This window comes from Mus caroli, unplaced genomic scaffold (assembly GCF_978045245.1).
Source record: "Mus caroli unplaced genomic scaffold, Mus_caroli_1 scaffold_9, whole genome shotgun sequence".
NCBI classification, from domain to species: Eukaryota; Metazoa; Chordata; class Mammalia; order Rodentia; family Muridae; genus Mus; species Mus caroli.
Genome location: NW_028227264.1, coordinates 128,405,598 through 128,429,875, shown reverse-complemented (window position 1 = coordinate 128,429,875; position 24,278 = coordinate 128,405,598). Strand labels below are relative to the sequence as shown.

Genomic DNA, 24,278 nt, shown 5'->3' with positions numbered 1-24,278 from the left:
CAGACTGTGAAAGAGCTATATGAAACAGACATGTGGCACACATAAGATAGAATAAATGGGTAATGTAAGCTAGAAACTAGTCAGGGAACAAGCCCAAGCTTATGACCTAGGCATCTATTCATAAATAAGTTGCAAAGTCATTATCTGGGAGCTGGGTACAATTAGTAGAAAAGACAGTTACATAAAAGTAACTTGTGTCACACAGTGAGACAACACACACTGGAACTGACTCTTCCTTAGTGTCTCAACATACTTCAGGGAGAATCTTCACAAAATTAACAGACTACAACATTTCTCATCACTAGCCAATAATAAACATGTGTGTGTGTGTGTGTTTATGAAAACCAGGAATATACAGGGTTAGGGTAGAGTTGTACAGCTCAGTCAAAGTGCTTGAGATGCACATACAAGGCACTGAACTTAATCACTAGCCTCACAACCACCTGCCAACAAGAAGAATAAACTCTAGAAAAAGAAAAGGATTACTTAGCAGGATAGTTAATCACATGAAAAGCTCCAAGTGTTGGAAAAATCTGGTAATATTCCAGAAGAGAAAAAGGAAGATAAACTAAAATTATTAAGGCTATAGATCCACAAAAATCATTAACACTTGCCCAATATAGTCCTGAGAAGGAAGAAAAACAAATACACTATGCAGTGTTCAGCATAGTGTTTAGACTTGACTTGCTTTTCATCTTATTAATCAACATGCATTTTGTAAAATTCCTAAAATAGTAAGCTTTACTTTCCCAACTATGTCAGTGTGTAATAAAGCAAACAATCTACTCAAAGTAGACAGACCAGTCAATATATAGACCTAAATCCAGACTTGATTGTTTGCTTTTTCAGACTTGGTTTTTAGCAAAATCCATGCCCTCTGACCATAAATAATCAACTGAACTGTCTTCATTCCCTCTCTCCAATCGCTGCTTCTTCACTATCACCAAGTCCCATCCCCCAGTAGGGGGGACTTACACAAACATGTCTTTTGGAGACAAGGAAAACTGATAGAGAAGAAAATGAGCAGTCAAACTGAAAAACAAGGTGGTGAACAGTAAAATACAACTTAGGCAGACTGTATTTATGTGGGTTTATTTTGTTGAAGAAGTGATGTTTGTTAGCCTATAGTGACCATAGGGCTTAAATGAAAAACCTTTTGTATAAATATTGTCTAAATGCCAGTGGCACTCTCTGTTGTCACCTCCCTTATCCTAAACCAATAGTATCGTATTCACTGGGAACTGAGGTAGAGGCATGAATAGACATGACTCTCACTAGCAAAGAGAAAGAGGGAAGATGGCCTACAGATGGGAGTAAGAGAGGGAAGAAGGAGCTCTTTAAGTTTCTAGGTAATGCCTAATGTGTATAACAGTTATACAGCTAAAAACTGAAATATTAGCCAGGCGTGGTGGCGCACGCCTTTAGTCCCAGCACTCGGGAGGCAGAGGCAGGTGGATTTCTGAGTTCGAGGCCAGCCTGGTCTACAAAGTGAGTTCCAGGATAGCCAGGGCTACACAGAGAAACCCTGTCTCGAAAAACAAAAATCAAAACAAAACAAAACAAAAACCCTGAAATATTATGTGCACTTATGAAAAAGTCAGCCAAAAACTAAAAACATAGTTTCCTCAGATTGTTAATGTATCCAAGCTGTACATCTATAGTATGAAGAGATAAGTAGACTGTGATCTTAAAAAGGGAAAGAGGGGCAGGGTGGTCATAAACATTTCTATATGGACTCCAAATTTTGTTCTAGGTACATGTTTCCTCTTTTATTCCCATTACGTCTGTACCAGAATAGTTAAAGCATTACTGTAGGCCATATCATTTCTTTTAAAGATAGGGTCTCACTACAGAGACCCACTTGTCTTCCAAGCACTGGGATTAAACTATATTCAACAATGTTTCAACGAGAAATAGGCTGTTTTAGTAGTCTGGGTAAAAGATATGAAAACAACCAGGCAGTAGTGGTGCACGCCTTTAATCCCAGCAATTGGGAGGCAGAGGCAGGAGGATCTCTGAGTTCGAGGCCAGCCTGGTCTGCAGAGTGAGTTCCAGGACAGCCAGGGCTACACAGAAAAACCCTGTCTCAAAAAAAAAAAAAAATCCAAAAAAACAAAACAAAACCAAAAAACAAACAAACAAAAAAGATATGAAAACAATCTATTGAACAAAATTATTTTGTTAAATAGTTCATCTGATGTAATCAATAGTGGGACAGTGATATTCAAATGACATAAAAATGAAGTGCTAAAAAGCCAGCTTCACAAAATGACTTCCCAAAAGTCATTTCCAAATTCCCACGCTGTTCTAATATTCTAAAAAAGAAATTACAGCTAACATATATTACCTTTCTAGAGATGGAAGAGACATTCAAACCAAATCTCTGTGCTCTTTCCTTTAGTTTATCCAGGTTAACCTACAAAAATAGAAATACATTAAAAAATAATAAAGAAAGAGAAGGCAGACACTATGGTTCAAAACTGAGTTCAAATAAGTCTACCTAGAATCAAACATACCATGTGTCAAATTCAGGAACTAACTGACATAAATCCATCCCAGTGATAACTAAAAAGCCTTTTCTGAAATAGACAGCAGAGGATTCAGCTAACCCTTACTTGAGCCTAAAAGAGCTCAAGATCAAAGTAAGCTAAACACTGCTCAAAAAAGACCATGTATAAAAATCTTCACCACTACAAACAAGTCCACCATTCACAGTCCAAATTCATTAATTCCCACTATACAATCTCTAAAAGTAGACTAGTTTTAGTTTTCTGAGACAGGTTCTTCTTCTATGAAGCCCAAGATATGTAACTCAAACTTGCAATAGTATGTTCAAATCACTATGTAACCTCAAACTTGCAATAGTCCTCCTGCCTCAGTCTCCTGAATGCTTGGATTACAAGCATGTCACACCAAACTCTGCTAAGTGATGTATCTTTAAGCAAAGGTAAACTTCTGAACTTTATAAGACTTTATAAATGATACTACTCAACTCAATTCTCTTTCCTCTTTTCTTAGAAGCCTTGGTACAACCATTTAGAACATATTAAATAACAATAAAATATTTCAATTTCACTTACAATACTGACTATGGCAGGAGTTCAGAGTTGAATATATTTTATCACAACACTATTTTGAAAACCCACTGTCTAGTCACAATGGCCTAGAAAACACCACTCTCCATTCTTCACTCTTTACTCTCAAATATATGTGTATAACATATATAAATATATACATATATTGTTTTGGTTTGGGTTTTTTTCTGACACCTGACCATATAGCCTTGGTTTCCTTAGAATTCACTATGTAGACCAGGCTGACCTCAAACTGCATAAAGATCTACCTGCCTCTGCCTCCCAAGTGTAGGATTACAGGAATGTACCACCATACCTGACTTCTCTTAAATTTATAGACAATATTAAGAGGCAATAGGCTGGACATGTTGGTAAAGTGCCTGACTAACCTGAGCTTGATCCCTAGTACCACATGAATCAGGCAGAGTGGTGCATGCTTGCAATCCCAGAATTCTGCAGGTAGAAGCAAGAGAATCAGAAGTTCAAGGCCATCCTCAGCTAAAAGCAAGATCCAGGCTGGCCCAGGAATCATAAGACCCTGTGTCAAAAATTAAATTAACTTATTGATTTAAAAAAGATAAAAAGAACAATATCTACAAATAGAACTTATTAAGTTGCTTCTACAGATTCCCTGTTGTCATTAAGAATTAGAAGCTGGGCAGTGGTGGGGACACACCTTTAGTCCCAGTACTCGAGGCAGGGGCAGAGGTAGAAAGGCAGAGAGGCAGATGGATGGTCTTCAAGTTGGAGGGAAGCCTGGTCTACAGAGCAAGTTCCAGAATAGCCAGGGCTACACAGAGAAACCCTATTTTGAAGAAACAAAACAAAAGGGTTTTGTTTTTGTTTTGTTTTGTTTTTTTAAAGAATTAGACTAAAAGCTACTAGACAAGGCCTAAAACTTCAGGGTCATAAAACAAAAGGGTTAGCCTTTAGCTAATAAAAATCTACTTATCCTTTAAAGTAATGGCTGATAAGAAAGAAGGTTATCTTTTTTTCTAATTTCCCCATTTCAAACACTTAAAAGTCAGGACATACTGAAAAGTTACCAACTCATGACCTAAGAGTCCCCTCTCATTTGACAGAGACTCGATCTTCAAAACTGTACAGAATTAAGATCTAGCTTTGTGGGACTAGAGAGATGGCACAGGGGTTAAGAGCACTGGCTGCTCTTCCAGAAGACCTGGGTTCAATTCCCAGCACCCACACAGCAGCTCACAACTGTCTGTAACTCAGAACTCACCCAACTTGCACATGGAGTACTGACACACATGCAGGCAGAGTATACATTCATATAAAATAAAGATTAAAAACTATTTTAAAAAAAAAATCTGGCTTTTTAAAAGATTAAAAAAGATTTCATACCATAGGCTTGGTGTCAGATGATAAACCTAAGGAAATAAAAAATTTTAAGTGACTTAATATTTTTAAAACTTCATAAAATTAAATCTTCAAATCAAATTAAAACCATAAACATAATACACAGGATAAAAACCCTTTAGACATACATGAGACTCTGTCTCAAAAATTAAATTAATTAAAAAAAGAACAATACCTACAAACGGAATTTATAAGTTACTTCCACAGGTTCTTTCGTGGTTATTAGCAATTAGACACTGGGGCTGGTGAGAAGGCTCACCAGGTAAAGGTGCTTGTTCCACAAGCCTGGCAGTTCAATCCCCAGAGCCCAAGTAAAGGTAGAAGAGGAGAATCAACTCCACATAGGTTATCTTCTAGACATTGGTTCAAAAAATGAGGAAAACATACATCTATACAAAAACTTAATTGTCATCATTAATTGTATCAGATAAAATGCAACAATCACCAACTTCCTTTTTACCTCATCATGAACAAGTACCAACTGATAACTGAATAAATAAAATGTGACATGCTTAAAGTAGGATATATATTATAAGCAATAAGATGAATGAGACTTTTTTTATTATCAATGCTGTAAACATGCTAGGCTGAGGATAATGTTCAGTGACATAGCACTAATACACAAACAGATGTGACCACAGAGCAGGCCTGAAGGTGCAGACCTGTAATTTTAGCATTTGGGAAGATTGTAAATCTGAGGAACCAGTCAAGAAAAGTTGCACAGCAAGTCTGAGGTCGCCCTGTGGTTCTAGGCGAAATTTTACACTAAGTGAAAAGCTAATTACAAAAGATAACAGATCACACACATGCTTCCATTTGTGTGAAGCTAATTCATAAATGGAGACAAACATCAGCTTGAATGAAAAATGTCCCCCATAATCTTGGGCATGCCCAAGTTGTTGTTGGTGTTTTAGGAGGTTCAAAAATGTGTCCTTACTACAGAAGTATCACTGAGGGTGGGCTTGGAGAAAAAGAAAGCCCAGCCTACTTCCAGTTCACTCTCTGAGCTCCATGCCTATGTTTCAAGATAGGAGCTCATAGCTCTCTGTTCCTGCCACCATGCCTGGTGCCTGGTGCCCTGCCTCTGCTCCACCACCATGAACTCTTAACCCTCTGGAACCATAAGCCAAAATAAATTCTCTCTGGCTCCAGTTGCCTTCCGTCATGTATTTTATCAGGTCAACAACAAAGTAACTAATATAGTATGTATGCATCAGAGGATGACCTTGAACCCCAAATCCTTTGTCCATTTCTCTTGCATGTTAGGTGAGAACACTATAAACTGAGGTACAGATCCAGCTACTAAGCCCTTTTGTTCCCTCTTCCTCAAGACAGGGTTTCTCTGTGTAGCCCTGGCTGTCCTGGAACTCACTCTTAGACCAGGCTGGCCTTGAGCCTGCCTCTGCCTCCCAAGTGCTGGGATTAAAGGTGTGCACCACCACCATCCTGGCTCTTGTTTTGAGATAGTTTTTAATATATAGCTGAGGCTGGATTTCAAATGGCCATTCTCTTGCCTTTGTCTCCCAAATGCAGGAACACACTGCTATACCCTATCTTTTTTTTTTTGTTTTGTTTTGTTTTGTTTTTTTAATTTTAATTTTATTGTATTTTATGGTCCATATATGGCTTTATTTATTTATTGTATTATTGCTATAACTGACAGTCTGTACATAGTCTTACATTGTGCCTATGATGGTTCACTTTTTTTTTTTTGATTTTTAATATTTTTATTACATATTTTCCTCAATTACATTTCCAATGCTATCCCAAAAGTCCCCCATAGCGCCCCCCACTTCCCTACCCACCCATTCCCATTCTTTTGGCCCTGGCATTCCCCTATATTGGGGCATATAAAGTTTGCAAGTCCAATGGGCCTCTCTTTCCATTGATGGCCGACTAGGCCATCTTTCGATACATATGCAGCTAGAGACAAGAGCTCCGGGGTTCTGGTTAGTACATCATGTTGTTCCAACAATAGGGTTGCAGATCCCTTTAGCTCCTTGGGTACTTTCTCTAGCTTCTCCATTGGGAGCCCTGTGATACATCCAATAGCTGACTGTGAACATCCACTCCTGTGTTTGCTAGGCCCCGGCATCGTCTCACAAGAGACAGCTATATTTGGGTCCTTTCAGCAAAATCTTGCTAGTGTATGCAATGGTGTGCTATACCCTATCTTAAAGTATTGTATTTTATGTGTACATGTGGAAACCAGAGGACAACCTCAGGTATGGTTCCCCAGGATCTGTTTACTTTGTTTTGTTCTATTGAGAGAGGTCTCTCATTGGCCTAACGTTCACCAATTAGTCAGGACGACCAGCCAGAGCCCAGGTACCCGACCCGCCTCTGCCTGCCAACCACTAGGACTATAAGTACGCATTACATAGCCTGCTTTTTTATTTCTTTTTTTAAATGTGAGTTCTGGGGATCAAATTCTTTTCAAGCACTTTACCCATTGAGCCATCTCCACAGCCCTTAACATATCGTTTTTGGTATTCTACATAGTCTAATAAACTACAGTTTACACTTAACCAGTTAATACTGTATTGGATACATGGTTTTTTTTTTTCTAATTTACTGATCAATATATATGGTAGTAACACAAGCCTCATGGCTAAGTCTTTAAATATATCAGAGGTTACTTCTTGGTAAATTCTTAAAAACAAAATTGTGAAGTTAAATACAGTCTCCTTCACTTTAATACTATGTTAGCTCAGAGCACTAAAAAAAGTACACATAGTTTTATGCTAATAAGACACAAAAATAAATGAACAAGGTACTAAAGATTTCTCAGAAGTCCTAAAAAAGAAACCCAATGGTGAGATCTCCTCCCCATAACTTCAGGACGTTCTCTCAATTATTCATGAGGTCTGAAGGGTACAAATGCAGAGCCTCTTAAGGGCTTCTAGAGCCAACAAAGTTAATCTAATTTGGAGGAATGAAATCTATAGTCAGAAAAAAACCAAAGTAAACTTTCTCAGAAGAACCTCTGTATTCTCACCTTTTGTTGGAACTGAAGAAATTCCAAACCTGTAAGAAGAAAAAACAAGCTAAATTTTAGGAAGCTGTTCACACCCTTAGTTGTCTGTGTCCGTGTCAAGGGTGCATGACACTTCTTTCTTGTGATCTCAAACTTTGCAATCATTAGCTAATTCTAACAACCCCATGAAAGAGGTTCAGTTTACTCTCCTTCTCACCAACAGTCCAAGAGTCCACTAAAAGAAATCTTCAGACTCAGGAGCAGCTGTCAGTTCCTGACTTTTACCTATCATAAAAACCCTGACCAAAGATGGCAAAACTCAGTGATAGCTATAACATCCAAATCAGCAGAAATGTCCTGAGTATGACCCAAACTGTATTCATTAAGTTCAATGAAAACACTTCTACTGAAAACCAACAATTACAACAAGAAACAAAGATCTGACCCCCTACACCACCATAACATTTCTATCTTGTATCCAAACAGGTAGAAGCACTCACCTAGCCGCCCGGGCAGCCTTCTTACTCTCCAGGCTTACAGGTACATTGAATCGTTCAGCCCTCTTCTGCATTCTCTAAGTGATAATAAATGAAAAAATTAAAACTGTAATTTCTTGTTTAAAAAAAAATTAGTTATGGTCATTTCTTAAGATCTAACGGAAATACTGACAACTTTAGACCATATCAGGTAGCAGCCATTCTAAGGCTTAACACAATTGTTTCTAGAAAGCAATCAATCAATCAATTAATCTCCCCCCCCCCCGTATTCACATTCTCAAAAACAAAAAGAATAAAATCCATATTCTACACAAACCCCAAAAGTTCTATCTTGTTTGAAAAAGTATATCTTTGGGGGGGGGGAGTATATCAAAGGAGCATATTGGTTTCAGTACAGGTAATCTAAAAACACCACTACCACCACCAACAACAACAACAAAACACTTCCTGCCTGAATTCTAAAAGAAGTGAATAAATCTCAACTATGAGCCAGGCATGGAGGTACACTCCCAGCATCAAAAGGCAGAGGCTGGTGGATCTCTGAGTTTGAGGCCAGCCTGGTCTACACAGTGAGTTCCAGAACAGCCAGGGCTACACAGAGAAACCCTGTATAAAAACAACAACAACAACCCCTCTACCTTGAAAGTACAAAACTGAACACAAGATCTCAAATGAAACCTGATTTCAAACATCTTGAGATAGAATCCAAAGAAATTTCACTCTCACCAGCTAACAACTAACAACTTAAAGAAGTATCTACCATTGCTATTTTTCCAAAGTACACACAATCCTCTCAAACTCTAATATATTAAGATACTATTAAGGCTACAGTGGTATATGTAATCTATGACAGCTTAAAGATAACAACTCACTATGCCAGTCCAAATATTTTCCTGAGTTGGTAGAGAAAGAAACATCAATTGTCAATATTCCCCTAATTCCCTTAATAAATTTGTCTATGAATAAATTATTTACATGGATCAAACTATGCTTTAGCCACAGAGATCTTTACCCACAGTGCCAACTTAACAGCCCTAACTGAAAATTTTAAATAATGATGATGACAGAAGAAAAGGTTAAAAACAGAAACAGCCAGGCATGGTGGCACATATCTAGAATCCTAACACCCGAGATGCTGAAGTACAAAGATTTTGTTTGGGGCCAACCTGAGCTACACAGTAAATTGCTATTCTAAGGAACAAAAAATAAATATAAAAATGAGGACTCAGTGGTTGAAAGTGCAGGCTGTGCAAGTCTGATAACAGGAGCCCATGTAAAGGCAGAATGTGCTAGTATACAGCTATAAACCAAGCTTTCCTGTGGCAAGATGGGAGGTGGTCATCTTCTGGAAGCTCATGGGCCAGCTAGCCTGGTGTACACATCACAGCACTGGAAACAAGAGTCCTGACTAAATTCAGCAAGACAGTTCAGTGAGTAATGTTCTTCAATGCCAAGCCAGACAACCTAAGTTTTATCTCTGCAACCCACATGCTAGAAGAGAAACTAATTCCCCCAAGTTGTCCTCTGACCTACACAAGCACACTCGCACACAAACACGGCTCCCCCATAGATAAATAAAATGTAATTTTAAAAAATGTTTTTAAAGGAGAGACCTCTACCTCAACAAAGTGAAGGCAGTCCTCTATCCACACATATACCATGGCATTTATGCATTCACAGCCCCACCCACACCTCAATAAAAATTAAAAAAAGAATACTTACTTCAGTCTGAGGTATTCCAGATGTAATCTTTACCACCTTCTTTTCTGATGCCCTAAGAAGACAGATTTTTAAAAGTCAGAAAACTGCTATCTTAACCCAAAGCATTAGAAATGTGCAAGAACCACCTGAGTTATGTCCTCTGCCCCACATGTGTCTACCACCCCTCAATCCAAAGAAACACGAAGCCCACAACAACTCTGACTCCTTGAACTGTCACCAACTGAGAAGAAAAATTAAAATAAAACTAAGTTATTTTAACTAAAGTTCGAGACCATAATCAGCAAAGAAGTCAGGCTAAAAATACAGGGATGAAGGGACACACACATAAGTCATTTCATTTGCTTTTAGACACTTTATAGTTACTTTTGAACTAAGAACTGTATCTCCAACCTCCAATTACATAGAAACTCTCAATTTTCATCACAATATTTAACTAGTGCTGAACCAGCCCTGATTTCCTTCTTTTATAAGTCCCTATTGCTCCCGTGGGATTGCAGCTCTAGCTGAAACCGTCAAAGCAGAACAAATAAAAATGCCACAGGAAGTGGGTGGGAAGAAGAAAGGCTAAGGAGGTGGGGGCTGAATTAGGAAAACATGGTAAGTTACTGGTCAAAAGGCTTAAGAGAAAACAAAAGAGGGGGACCGCAGGGGCAGGAGACAAAGTTCGGAAGTCCCCAGGATAAATGGAAGGGCATTAACTCTCCAACAAACAACTCCCATAAAACTGTGGGTCATAACCAGTCTCATTAAGGTCCCTTATTTAGAGACATGGGCAGCTTTTGTTCCAATATCCCAAACACTTTTCCCATTTGATGCCCTGAAAGGTAGTAATGGTTTAATGACATTTTCAGAGGAAGCAATTCTGGAACCTGATTCTCCTCCATCTTTTTGTTGGAAGTCCTTAGACTAACAGGCAAGCAAAGAATGCCCCCTGCTGACCATAAGGAAGTCCTACAATATTTGTCTTGGCTCAGGAGAAAAAAAAAAAACCTTAAAACAAGATAGAGAAGTATATTCACACATAACTTCAGGCGTAAGATGATGTAAAGAGATTTCCTTTTGGATATACAAGGGATTCAAACCAGCCTTGGAATATTCAGACTGTTTGCTAACTCTCCATTTTTTTTTTTTTTTTATTGCTGTTGTCTGAATCATGGCCCCTTTCATTCAGCCAAAGCTATCTTCAAACTCCTAACTCTCCTGCCTCCACTTCTCTAATGATGAGATTACAGGTGTGCACTACTATACAATCCCCTACCTTTTTAATCTTTTTAATGCTGGGTGTCACCTTATAACCCTGGCAGGCCTGTAAATTCCTATATAGAACAGATGGCCTTGAACTCTGCTTCCTAAGTGTTGGGATTAAAAGCATGGGCACAGCCAGACATGCTAGCACTCACATTTAAGTCCGGTATTTGAGAAGCAGAGACAAGAGGTTATCTGTGAGTTCAAGGCAAGACTGGTCTATATACTAAATTCCAGAACAGCCAGGACTACAGAGACCCTGCCTCAAAAAACAAATACCAGTGCTCGGGAGGCAGAGGCAAGGTCAGCCTCGTCTACAGAGCAAGCCCCAGAACAGCCAGGCTGTCTCACAAACCTTGTCGTGAGACAAACCAAACAGGCCTGATCCACCAGGCCCAGTAAAACTGCGTTTAATGAAATTGGACTTCAAATAAAACATAAACTTTTACTTCTTTTTTCCTAAGACAGGGGCAAAAGCTAGGTTTGGTGGCACACACCTTTTAAATTCCAATCCTTGAGGGGCAGGAAAAGCCAGAGCCAGTCTTCTCCATCAACGTCAGGATAATGACTTCCACCTTTTGATTTGGTTTATTTTTTGTTGTTTTTGAGACAGTATCTCAAATACTTGGCTGAGAATGCTACCAACTTCTGATCCTTCTGCTTCCACCTCTCTAGTGCTGGGATTATTAACACACAACACTGCATCTAGTTTCACTGAGAGCTGGGGACTTAACCCAATGTTCACATCTTGAAAAACAATCATTACAGTAAACCTCAGAGTAAAAAGAGAACCTGAGAGGGAACTTCTCATATTATATTCCCATTCCCTTAGACACATTAAACCCAAGCAATAAACGCACATCACACCCTCACAGGATTCATGGGAAATTTCTATTCTTAATTGGCTAATTTCTCTATCCAGTCACATACAAAATTATTTCCCTAAATATAAGGACTCAAAATCTTTCCATATAATTTTGCCTATAACCATAACTATTTCTCTGCAAAGCAGTTTTACTATACCCAATTCTGTGGGTTCAAGGCAAGACTGGTCTATATACTTAATTCCAGGACAGTTTTTAATGTCTTTCTTGCAATATCCATTAAAAGGATTAAAGCTATCAAAAGAGATTTATACTTTACATATTCTAATATGACCCATTTTCAAATAAACCTCTTTACTTTTAACCCAAACAAGCTAATTACCGCTACATTCATTTGCTCTTTATTCCTGTACCAGAAATCCCCAAAATACTTTAAAACTATTTCACTAAATCATTTTCTCTAGGTACTATATCTAATTATAAAGCCATATTGCAGGCTGAGTATAGACTGTATACTTAGTATACATGAGGTCCTCAGTTTAAACTTAGGATAAAAGTGGGAGTGGGGAAAATTTAATTAAAACAAAAAACCAAAAATGTTCTGGAAAGTAACTGTGGTTTGAACAGTAACAGCCACAAGTTCTACAAGTAGGCCCCAAGATTAGATGGTATGGCCTTGTTGAAAGTCCCCCACAGGCTCACAGATTTGAATGTTTGGTCACAAGGGAGTGGCATTATTAGCTGTGCCTTGTTGGAGGAAAGGAGGGCTTTGAGATTTCAAATCCTCAGTCCAGGTATATTAGAGTTCTCTAGAGTCACAGAACTTATGGAATGTCTCTCCATATTGAGGGAATTTATCGTGATGACTTACAGTTCGTTGTCCATCTAAGCCAACAATGGGCTGCTGTGGATGCCAAGTGCAAGAATCCAGTAGTTCAGTTCCACAAGGTTAAGTTGTTTAAGCTACTTTTCTGTAGAAGTAGGTTCTAACAAAGGTGCTGGCGAGTAAATGCAAGCCGATGAAAACGGGTGGATCTTCCTTCTTCCAATGTCCTCAAGCAGGCCTCCAGCAGGCGTGGCCCAAATTAAAGGTGTGGCTTTGGTACTTGCTCTGTCCCAAACTGACCTTGAACTCAAGAGATCTCCTTGTCTCAGTCTCCTGGGATTACAGATGTGTACTACCTTTCCTGGACCTAAGCTTTTCCTGGTCATGATACCTCAAGATCTCCATGCCAAGATCCAGGTCAGAAACTGTCTTTCAGCCCTCCAGGTGAGCCCTCCAATTCTGGATTGTAGTTCATTCCAGATATAGCCAAGCTGACAACCAAGAATAGCCATTACAACAGACACTGTCTCTGTCCCCCCAACCCCTAATAGGAGTGAAAACCATAGCCATTTAGGAAAGTTCTTCATATAACTTGCTTGTGCCTTCAGGACCTGCTCAGCCCAATAGTGTACAATTCCATTTGACAATAGATTGATCCTGAGCGTGTCCTACTTTATGACTTTGTGGGTCCAGTAACACCCAGATAGCCAGGCGTGGTGGCACACGCCTTTTTTTTGTTGTTGTTTGTTTGTTTGTTTGTTTATTTATGATATGTGAGTACACTGTAGCTGTCTTAAGACACACCAGAAGAGGGTGTCAGATCCCGTCACGGATGGTTGTGAGCCACCATGTGGTTGCTGGGATTTGAACTCCGGACCTTTGGAAGAGCAGTCGGGTGCTCTTACCCACTGAGCCATCTCACCAGCCCGGCACACGCCTTTAATCCCAGCACTCGGGAGGCAGAGGCAGGCGGATTTCTGAGTTCGAGGCCAGCCTGGTCTACAAAGTGAGCTCCAGGACAGCCAGGGCTATACAGAGAAACCCTGTCTCAAAAAACCAAAAAAAAAAAAAAAAAACACCCAGATAATGATGGGCAGTTCAGGTCATATGGTAATTTGGTGGCCCATTGTCAAACCTTCAGTTTCCACTAAGGCCCAATAGCTGGCCAAGAGCTGCCTTTCAAAGGGAAAAATAGTTGTCTGAAGATGATGGTAGAACCTTGTTCCAAAATCCCAAAGGACTCCTGTGATTCACCTATAGGAGCCTGCCAATGGCTCCAAACAGCATCCCTATTTGCCATTGATATCTCAAGTACCATTGGGTCTGCTGGATCATCTGGTCCAAGGGGTACAGCAGCCTGCACAGCAGCCTGGCCTTGTCATAGAGCCTTCTCCTGGTCCCAGGCCCCACACAAAGCTAGCAACGTTTCTAAGTCACTTGGTATACGAGTTGGGAGTAACATACTCAAGTGAGGAAAGTACTGTCTCCAGGATCCAAATAGGCCCACTAAACATTGTGTTTCTTTCACAAGGAATATTTCTGCATGCCTCACACCACTGGACTCCTAAGAATTTCAGAGGTAGAAGGTACTTGAATTTTGGCTGGATTTCCCATTCTGATACACATATATGTTACCAATGAGTTCAAACTAGTTGCTACCTCCTGCTCACTTGGTCTATTCAGCATAACATTGCCAATATAGTGCAGCACTTAGACGAGCATATGATCAAGATCCCTTCTAACTAAACTACGACACAGGGCAGGAGAGTTAATATATCTTTGAGGCAAAACTGTGATGGTGTACTGCTGGCCTTGTAAACTGAAAGCAAATTGCTTCTAGTGGTCCTTATGGACAGGTACTAAGGAAAAGGCATTTGCTAGATCAATAGCTGTATATCAGAAACCAGAAAATGTGTTAATTTGCTCAAGTAAGAACACACCTGGTACAGCAGCTTCAATTGGATACTACCTGATTTTGTTTTTGATAGTCAACTGTCATTCTCCATGACCCATCTGTCTTCTGCACTGGCCAGATAGGAGAGTTAAAGGGAGATGTGGTGGAAACCACCATCCCTGCACCTTTCAAGTCCTTGATGGTGGCACTGATTTCTGCAGTTCCTCCAGGGATGAGATACTGATTTTGATTCACTATGTTCCCTAGCAGAGGCAGCTCTAAAGGCTTCCTTCCAGCCTTTCCAACCATAAAAGTCCTCACTCCACAGGTTAGGGAACCAATGTGAGAATTCTCCCAACTTCTAAATATATCTATCCTAATTATACATTCTGAAACTGGGGAAGTAACCACTGGATAACTACTGTGAGTCAGACATCAGCCAAAACTCCATTAATCACCTGGCCTCCATAAACCACTATTTTAAATGGGGTTAAAACAACGTTTCTTGGGATTTTCTGGAATCGGTATCAATTCAGAACTAGTATCCAAAAGTTCCCCGTAAAGTCTAATTGCTCCCTTTCCCCCAGGGTAGTTATCCTTGTAAAAGGCCGCAGGTCTCTCTGGGAAAGAACTGAAGAAAGGCTAACATCAAAACTTTTAGGTATCTTATCAAGGTTCTTCCTCAGGGGAACCTGACTACCTCTTCATTCACGTGGTTCCAGGTCTGCAAACTGGCTCAAGTCTGAAAATTGATTCACTAGCTGAGACTGTGTGATGGTTTGTATACATTTGGCCCAGAGAGTGGGACTATTTGTAGGTGTGGCCCTGTTGGAATAGGTGTGCCACTGTGGGTGTGGGCTTTAAGACCCTCATCCTAGCTGCTTGGAAGTCAGGATTCTGCTAGCAGCCTTCAGGTGAAGATGTAGAACTCTCAGCTCATCCTGCACCAAGCTGGCCTGGACACTGTCATGTTCCCGCCTTAGTGATAATGGACTGGAGCTCTATTGTAAGTCAGCCCCAATTAAATGTCCTAATAAGGGCTGCCTTGGTCATGGTGTTTCACAGAAGTAAAACCCTAACTAAGACAAACTGCCTTTCTCATGATCTAATGTAGCCTTTCTTTATATTTGAGAATTTTTCTGCTTATACAGATCAAACAGAAATGCAACAGGCTTCTTATCTATTTCATGCCTGGAAACACTGTGACTGATTAGCCAGTAGCAAAAGCCCATTTCAATCATGCCATTATAATTTCACCTAGCCTGTGCTGACCATTACAAGTTAGGTCATTATGTACATTGTTTTGTCTACACTATCCATTATGATAACTTCAAGTAAGGGTTTACAGGACTGGGCATGGTGGAGCATGCCTTTAGTCCTAGCACTCTGGAAGCAGAGGCTAGTACTAAAATACTTTATAGAAATTTACAATGCACAGGGAATCATAGAGTCTAACTGAATAATCTATTATAGTGGCTCACAAAAGAACAAAGGCTAGAAGAACTGAACTGTGCCTGTATTTAAGTTAACTTGGTTCTAATCACCTAATACATAACTTAAGAGGAAAATTTATTTTCTTCACTGAAAACATACTTAAAACAGACCTTCTAAAGACACCTGACCTTATCAGAAATGAAAAGGTCAGTGGGAATATATAATGAAACTTTAAACCAGTACTTTTTAAAGCACTATCTGGGATCCTAAGGGTTCCACTGGTAAATGCTTGCCATACAAACCTGGAAAACTGAGTTCAAGCCCAAATCTTACTGTGAAAGACAGGTGTGGAGCAGGTGCCTAAGACCTCAGCACAAGAAGGTAGAGACAGGACAAGCCCTGGGGCTCACTGGCCAGTCATTCTACTCGATGTGAACTCTATGCCAAAGACCTTGTCTCAAAAAGTAGGTGGAATCAGGCATGTTAGGGCACGATTTTAATCCCACCACTTGGAAATTAGAGGCAAGGGATCTCTGAGTTCGAGGCCAGCCTGGTCTATAAAGCAAGTTCCAGGACAGCCAGAGCTACACAGAGAAACCCTGTCTCTGGAGGTAACCCCCTCCACACACATACACAGATTAATAAAAAGTGGTAATTACATATCAACAGCCTTTTCAGGAGGTTCTTCCTCTTTAACAGGCAGTTCTATGGGCTTTGGTTCTTCTTCCTAAAACCAAATGATACATGGTTAACACAAATCAAGAATATCTGCTAAGAGCCAGGCAGTGATGGCTTTAATCCCAGCACTCATGAGGCCAACCCAGCCTGGTATACAAAGCAAGTCCCAGGACAGTCAGAACTACATGGAGAAACCCTGTCTCAAGAAACCAAAAAGAAAGAGGAAAAAAAATATCCATAAGGAGTTCTGGAAAGATGGCTCAGTACTTAAGAGTGCATACTATTCTTTCAAAGGTCCTGAGTTTGATTCCCAGCACCCATTTCAGGCAGATCCTAACTGCCTGTGACTCCAACTCCAGGAGATCTGACACCTCCAGCCTCCACAGGTACTGCACACACATGCACATGACATACCCACACACAAAATAAAATAAAATCTTCAAAAAGTACCCATTAAGGGCCCAAGTTGGCTGAAGTCATGAGACCCTAAGTTCAATTCTCAGAACCAAGGTAAAAGCCAGACAGACTCAGTGATGCTGATCTGCAACCCAGCACTCCCACAGCAAGATGCATGGCTAAGACTAAACGAGTTTCTGGAGCTCAAGGGTTAGCTAGCCTGGAGCACACAGCTCATCAGTAACAATAAAAAAATTAAAAATAAATAAAATAAAATTTAAAAATTGTGCCTCAAACAAGGTGGAAAGAGAGAACTAACTCCAGAAAAGTTGTCCTCAACTCTACATGAGTCCAGTATTTCATACACTTACACATGCAGTTTACAAACAACAACAACAAAAAATACCCATTTAAAAAAAGGATAAACTGGACATGGCAACACTCAGGCAGTGGGAATAGCAAGATCAGAGTTCAGATTATCCTCAGCTACATATTGTATCTGAGGCTATATGACCCTAGTTCAAAATCATGAATTAAATTCTTTTATAAAATAAAGGAATATCCATCAGGACACAACATAAGAACTCCAAAATGAACTAGCCTTTTATTCTTCTCAGGCATCTAAGAATCACCAACAGTAAGCAACTGACACATTAGCAGGCCAGTGACTAACTTTTCCCAACTTACCTCAGTTTCATCTCCCAGTACATCTTCTTCATTTGCTTCTTCTTCTGCTAAAGAACATTAAAATATTCAGGTCAAGCCTTGATCACTTGATCACAGTGGTTAAGAGTAAAATTACAACCTCTTTGCTTTACAACCCAATAATGCAGAACCAATTCCTATAATACATATTTAGAGAAAATTCTTTTAAGCCACATTTAGAGAAAATAAAACCAGATCTCTATCTAATGTTAGCATAAAACTGAATTCCACTTGAACTGAAAAACTAAATGCAATTAGATTGTAATTAAGTCACAGTATAAAATTAATTTAAGAAATAATTAGAACTGGATATGATGGTGCATGGGAGATAGAGGCAAAACAATCAGTAAACTCAAAGCCATCCTCAATTACAGAGGCCATCTTGGACTATACAACACCCTGTCTTAAATAAGCAACAACAACAAAAGAAGGTGCATGGTGCTTGCATAGGTATGCTGGTGTACCCTTGTAATCTCAGACCTGGGGAGCCAAGCACAGCCAGATCCCAGTGACAGAGCCTGTCTAAAATAACAAAGTGGGTGGCTCCTAAGTACAATACCCAACAGTTGAACTCAAGTGAGTGTGTGTTGTGGGTTGGGGGGGAGTGGTGACAGAATAATGAAGAAAATACCTTTGAAAGTGGTAGAAAGCTAGAAAGACGGCTCAACCATTAATGTCTCACAAGCAAAACACCAAGAGATTTGATAGTAGGAAAGGATTTATTTTAAAAAACAAGCAAACAGGGGCTGAAGAGATGGTTCAGAGGTTAAGAATACTGGCTGCTCTTCCAAAAGTTCTGAGTTCAATTCCCAGCAACCACATGGTGCCTCATAACAATCTATAATGAGATTTGGTGCCCTCTTCTGGCTTGCAGGCACACATGCAGACAGAACATTGTATATATAATAAATAAATGAATCTTAAAAATAAAAATAAAAACAAGCAAACAAAAAAACCCAAGATGGTACTGGGGAGATGACTCAGGGTTAAGAGTGCTTGCTGCTCTTCAGGACCAGGGTGCAGATCCCAGCATCCAAATGAAGCAATTCACACTCCACGTAATCCCAGCACCAAGGAATCTGACACCGTCTACTGGCCTCCTCAGGTACCCACACATGTGCATACCCACCCATAAATACACACACATACATACAACAAAATAGGTGAAAAAATTGTTTTCAAAACTAAGCAGGGCTGGCGAGATGGCTCAGTGGGTAAGAGCACCCAACTGCTCTTCCAAAGGTCCAGAGTTCAAATCCCAGCAACCACATGGTGGCTCACAACCATCCGTAACGAGATCTGGCGCCCCCTTCTGGAGAGTCTGAAGACAGCTACAGTGTACTTACATATAATAAATAAATCTTAAAAAAAAGATTAAAAACAAAACCAAAAAAAAAAAAAAAAACAAAAAACAAAAAAAAAAGCCGGGCAGTGGTGGCGCACGCCTTTAATCCCAGCACTTGGGAGGCAGAGGCAGGCGGATTTCTGAGTTCGAGGCCAGCCTGGTCTACAAAGTGAGTTCCAGGACAGCCAGGGCTATACAGAGAAACCCTGTCTCGAAAAACCAAAAAAAAAAAAAAAAACAAAAAAAGATTAAAAACAAAAAACAAAAAAACTAAGCACTCCTACTAAAGAACACCAAGGGAAAAAAACATAAAAGAACAATGACAGGGGCTGGAGAGGTGGCTCATCAATTAGGAGCACTTACTGCACTTTCAGAGGTGCTGAAATCAATTCCCAGAAACTACATGATGGCTCACAACCATCTGTAATGGGATCTGATTCCCTTTTCTGGTGTCTGTAAAGACAGAACATTTACACACACACACACCATATATATGTATACAAACAGGATCACTCCACTGCCACTCTCCAGGACTGAGAGATTAAGAGCCCAGTATGGATACCTAAACCGCACCTGGTTATTAAGGAACCAAAGCTCAGGTCCACATGATTATGCAACAAGAGTGTTTACCTACTAGACCATTTTTCCAAATCCCCATATATATAACCTAAAAAATATAGAGCCAGGTGGTGGTGGCACATGGCAAAGGCAGGAGAATCTGAGTTTAAGGCCAGCCTGGTATACAAAAGTTGAGTTCCAGAACAACCAAGGCTACACAGAGAAACCCTGTCTCAAGAAAATAAAAAACACAAATAAACAAACAAGTAAGAGATGAAATCGAAAGTAAGGCTATGGACTCATTACCAATGATAAGAATTAAAATACTGTATAAAGCAATGTATCTTCCTATTTTGTATGTTAATTCTATGTGTTTGTATGAGTATGTGTGTGGTGCATATGTACATGTCCTCTCTATCACTCTCCTCCTTTTCCTGAGATGGGTATCACAATGACCCTGAAGCTGGTCTTAAGCAGCAAGCCTAAGAAATCTCCCCATCTTCCCCACCCACAGCACACACAGGCTTGTAAGAGCACATCCAGCTTTAACATGGATGCTGGGATTCAAATCCAGGTCTGCATGCTTGATAGCAAGTGTCCTGATCTAATGAGCCATCTCTCCAGCCCCTAAAGATATTTGATGAATACATCAAATACCTAAGAATTGGTGTCTAACAAGTATTTAAAGGAAGGAAAATGAAGATTGGGGATAAAAGAGAACGAATAAAAATGAGAAAGAGACATATAAACTGGGATGATAAAATGCACCTTAACATGGAGGAGCTGTTTCTTTCTCAAGGTAGAATTGGGGATAGGAGGTGTAAGGGGAGCCAGAGATCACCTAGTTTAAGGGTTTTAAGGGTCCAGACCCTTGCCTTTGATACTGTGAAGGATAAACACTTAACTATGTTAACAGTGACTGTCCAAACATATTTAATGAAACTTTTTACAGATTAAAGTTAAAGCCTTCAAGCTCTTAAACTAGTGACAGCATCATAATTTTTTAAAGGTATGGTCTCACTACGTTGCTTAATTGGGCCTCAAATTTTGATTCTCTGGCCAATTTTTAAATATTTTATTATTTTATTTTATATGTATGAGTATTTTGCCTGCATGTTATGTATATACATCATGTGTACCAGAAGAGGGCATCAGATCCCCTCAAAATGGAATTACATATAGTTGTGAGGCACCATGTGGGTGCTTGGAATTGAACCCAGGTCCTCTGCAAGAACAGCATATGCTCTAAACTAGAGACATCTCTCCATCTTCCTCCATCCTTATATTTAAATAACATACTAAAACATTCACAGCCAGGTAGGCAATGTAACAAGATCCTATCTCTTTAGTATAAAATAAAAATGTTAATACACATACACGTATATACACACAGACATAGCCTTTAGGATTTATTTATTTATTTATTTATTTATTTATTTGGTTTTTCGAGACAGGGTTTCTCTGTGTAGCTCTGGCTGTCCTGGAACTCACTTTGTAGACCAGGCTGGCCTCCAACTCAGAAATCCGCCTGCCTCTGCCTCCCGAGTTCTGGGATTAAAGGCGTGCGCCACCATGCCCGGCTGCCTTTAGTTTTTTTTGAGACAGAATCTCACTATGTAGCTCTAGCTAACCTAGAACTCAATTTGTAGCCGAAGCTGGCTTCAAACACCTGATTCTCAGGCTTTTTGGGTACTGAATACAGCCATGTATCACCACATCAGGCTCAGCCCAACAGTATTTTGATACTAGATAGATAATAGATAGACTATTACTTTGTAAGTCAGATTGGCCTTGAATTTGAGGCAATTCTTCTGCTTCTGTCTCCCAAGTGCAAGGATTAGAGGTATGAGCCACCATGGCCATCTCTAAAAGCTTTCTTGATGTTGTTAATTTAGACCTTATGTCACCAACTCCCTGAAGAAGGAAGACATCTTTTAAAGTGTCAGAGCTTGAAATTCACATCACATTAATGCTTCACTCACATAATGTTCCCTCCACAAAGTACTCACCATGGTCTTCAAGATAGGCCTGCAGCCTATTTATAAGATCTTGTTTTATTCCCTTGGTCTCTAAACCACGAGCAAGACATTCTTGCTTTAGTTCAGCAAGCTGAGAAAACAAACAAACAAACAACTTTTTTAATACTTATGAATAAAAGAGTTCATTCTCACAAAGAGAAGATGGAGGTAACGATGATGATGATCAATCCCCAAATACTAAGTACTATCCCTGACCAAGACCACAGGACTTTCTAATATACATTGAAAAAACATCACACTTAAGTAAAACTATAATCTATTTGTGAAATTATTTTTTTTAATAACTAAGGGGGAAGTTCTAAGAGATTATACTGTCAACAACATAAGAAAGGGAGAAAAATCAATCTTTAGTCAGAAACCCAGTATCCCAAAGGCAGATTCTCCAAGTCCAGTTTTTGTATCAAAAGCTTGGTCCTCAGTGTAATGGCTCTGGGACTATTAAAATTGTAGAGCAGCTTGACACAGTGGCATACAGTATTAATCCTACCAGCTGGAGGGTAGAGGCAGAAGGATCAAAAATTCAAGGCCAGTAGAATAACCCATTCCTTCCCCCCCCAAACCCCCCCAAAAAAGTGGAGCTTACTGGGAAGTATTTAGGTCAACAAAGGAGGCCTTATTCTAGAAAGGAATTAATTTAGGTTAATTCTCCAAATATCAGTTCTTTATAAAAGAGTAACAGTGGCCAGGTATGAGCCTGCAATCCCAGCACTTGGAAAGTGGAAGTAAGACGACCAGGAGAGTTCAACACAACACAGACAGTCTAAACTCATTCCATGAGACTCTGTCCTAAGCTCTCACTAACCTCCAGCCTTTGTTCCTACCATGTAATCTCCCCTCAAAATTGCTGTCACCATTATGTAATCTCTTACAGGGCAACACTATGCTGATGGGACTTTCCATTTCCAGATTTGGGAAATAAATAAATCTCTTTATAAAGTATACCTGCTTCAGGTGTTTTGTCATAATGGCAGAAAAATTAATAAACACCTATTAATAACATTCAAATGTGTTATTACAATATTACAATATACCACACACACATCTAATCATTGTTCATGTGTTGTCTGGCTCAATATCAACAATGAACAGTTCTATTTGCTTCACCAAACAAAGATATGCAACACCCTCCCACAGACTGGTGTTTAGCTTTTTATTTTGCTGTTACTTTGCTGTATATCAAATCCAGAACCTTAAACAGGCTGAGCAAGTTCTTTTTCTCTAGAGCTATATATACCCTAGCCCTATTAAAATTCTTAAATCATATAGCAGCTTGAGTTCCTGCACCAGATCTGAACAAAATTGGACCTTATTAACTTCTTGTTATGCAAGAGCAAGGGGTTCATCCTCAGAATCCTTGAGGATTTCTGAACAGTTAATGGTCAATGAGGGAAGGGGGATACTTTCTTCAGTGGTGTAACCAATGGTAAGTGCCCATGCTTCCATAAAGAAAGTCTCCCTCATGCTGTTATAGACAACCCTACCCCAATGAAACTCTTGAGTCAGAAGGGGGAGGGGGAGAGGGAGAGGGAGGAGAAAGAGGAGGAGGAGAAAGAAGAGGAGGGGAAGGAGGAGGGGGAGGAGGAAGAGGAGGAGAAGGAGGAGGAGGAGAAGGAGGGAAAGAAGGAGGAAAAGGAGGAGGAGGAAGAGGAGGAGAAGGAGGAGGAAGAGGAGGAGAAGGAGAAGGAGAGAAGGAGGAGGAAGAGGAGGGGAAGGAAGAAGAAGAGGAGGAAGAGGAGGAGAAGAAGAGAAGGAGGAGAAGAAGGAGAAGAAGAAGGAGAAGGAGAAAAAAAACCCTAAGGTAGACTTTTTGGGAAGAGGAAGATTATTAAGAGTTCGAAGGGAGCAAGAGAGGATGGAGGTATCTAAATACCATCAAAATTCACTATGTACATGTATAAAAGATGCCATATGAAACATTTTTATGCACAATTAATATATGCTAATAAAAACATTTAAAGTATTAACATATGAAAGCCAGGTGGCAAAAAGACTGGAAATCCTACCTCATCAGGATTACTTGTAAGGGACAGAGCACACCTGAGAAAAGCACATGATATACAATGTAAGAGCAGGTGACTCCTATGTAAGTGACTTATAAGGGGGTCATAACACTGGGGACCCAGGGCTTTTGAGCTATGGACTTATCCCAGTTCTCTAACCCATTTCATTCTCAGGAGTGCCTTCCTTTTACTTCAATTGTCTCCATGTCTACCAGACACACATTTTAAAAATCAGTAAAAATGTATACTTACCAATCTTACAAGCTATAGAAGGACTAGTGATGGGTAACTGACAGAACTAAAGAAGACACCCACATCAGGAGTATCCAGACTGCCTGTAACTCCAGCTACATGGAATTTAACAACCTCTGCTTTCCTCCTTGGAGCTGTCTGACCATCTGCATCCATAGGCACGTGCCCAAATACAAAACATAATTTTAAAAAGATGTTTTAAGTTTGCCCTAAGATTGTATCTCTTTAAGAATGTCAGAAGCTGCACTCAACATGACTGCCTAGTAAAGACAACAATAAACACTCTAATAATGGGAGGAGGAACAAGCCCAGGAACCTGAACACCATACAAAAATCTACAACCAACTAAGGAATGCTGAGAGTGGAAGAAACAGTCTTCCCCAGAGAGGAGCGTAAAAACTGATTATCAATGCCAAACGGTCAGCCCTAAAAACA

At 39.8% G+C, this 24,278-nt stretch overlaps 1 protein-coding gene across 4 annotated transcripts in view; it reads right to left on the bottom strand.

Annotated features, from left to right (window-relative positions):
* Window positions 1–24,278, bottom strand: part of Sarnp (SAP domain containing ribonucleoprotein) — a 58,399-nt gene that overhangs the window by 25,690 nt on the left and 8,431 nt on the right. For 2 of the 4 annotated variants that reach the window (XM_021174310.3, XM_085843305.1), the window contains exons 2-9: window positions 21,562–21,661; window positions 17,632–17,675; window positions 16,530–16,597; window positions 9,648–9,699; window positions 7,929–8,002; window positions 7,450–7,478; window positions 4,437–4,462; window positions 2,348–2,416 (exon numbers count right to left, since the gene is read on the bottom strand). In XM_021174310.3, coding sequence (XP_021029969.1) covers window positions 2,348–2,416; window positions 4,437–4,462; window positions 7,450–7,478; window positions 7,929–8,002; window positions 9,648–9,699; window positions 16,530–16,597; window positions 17,632–17,675; window positions 21,562–21,661 — 462 coding nt within the window. Of the gene's footprint in view, window positions 1–2,347; window positions 2,417–4,436; window positions 4,463–7,449; window positions 7,479–7,928; window positions 8,003–9,647; window positions 9,700–16,529; window positions 16,598–17,631; window positions 17,679–21,561; window positions 21,662–24,278 lie in introns of all 4 variants that reach the window. The other 2 variants (XM_021174308.3, XM_085843304.1) reach the window with 1 other exon arrangement.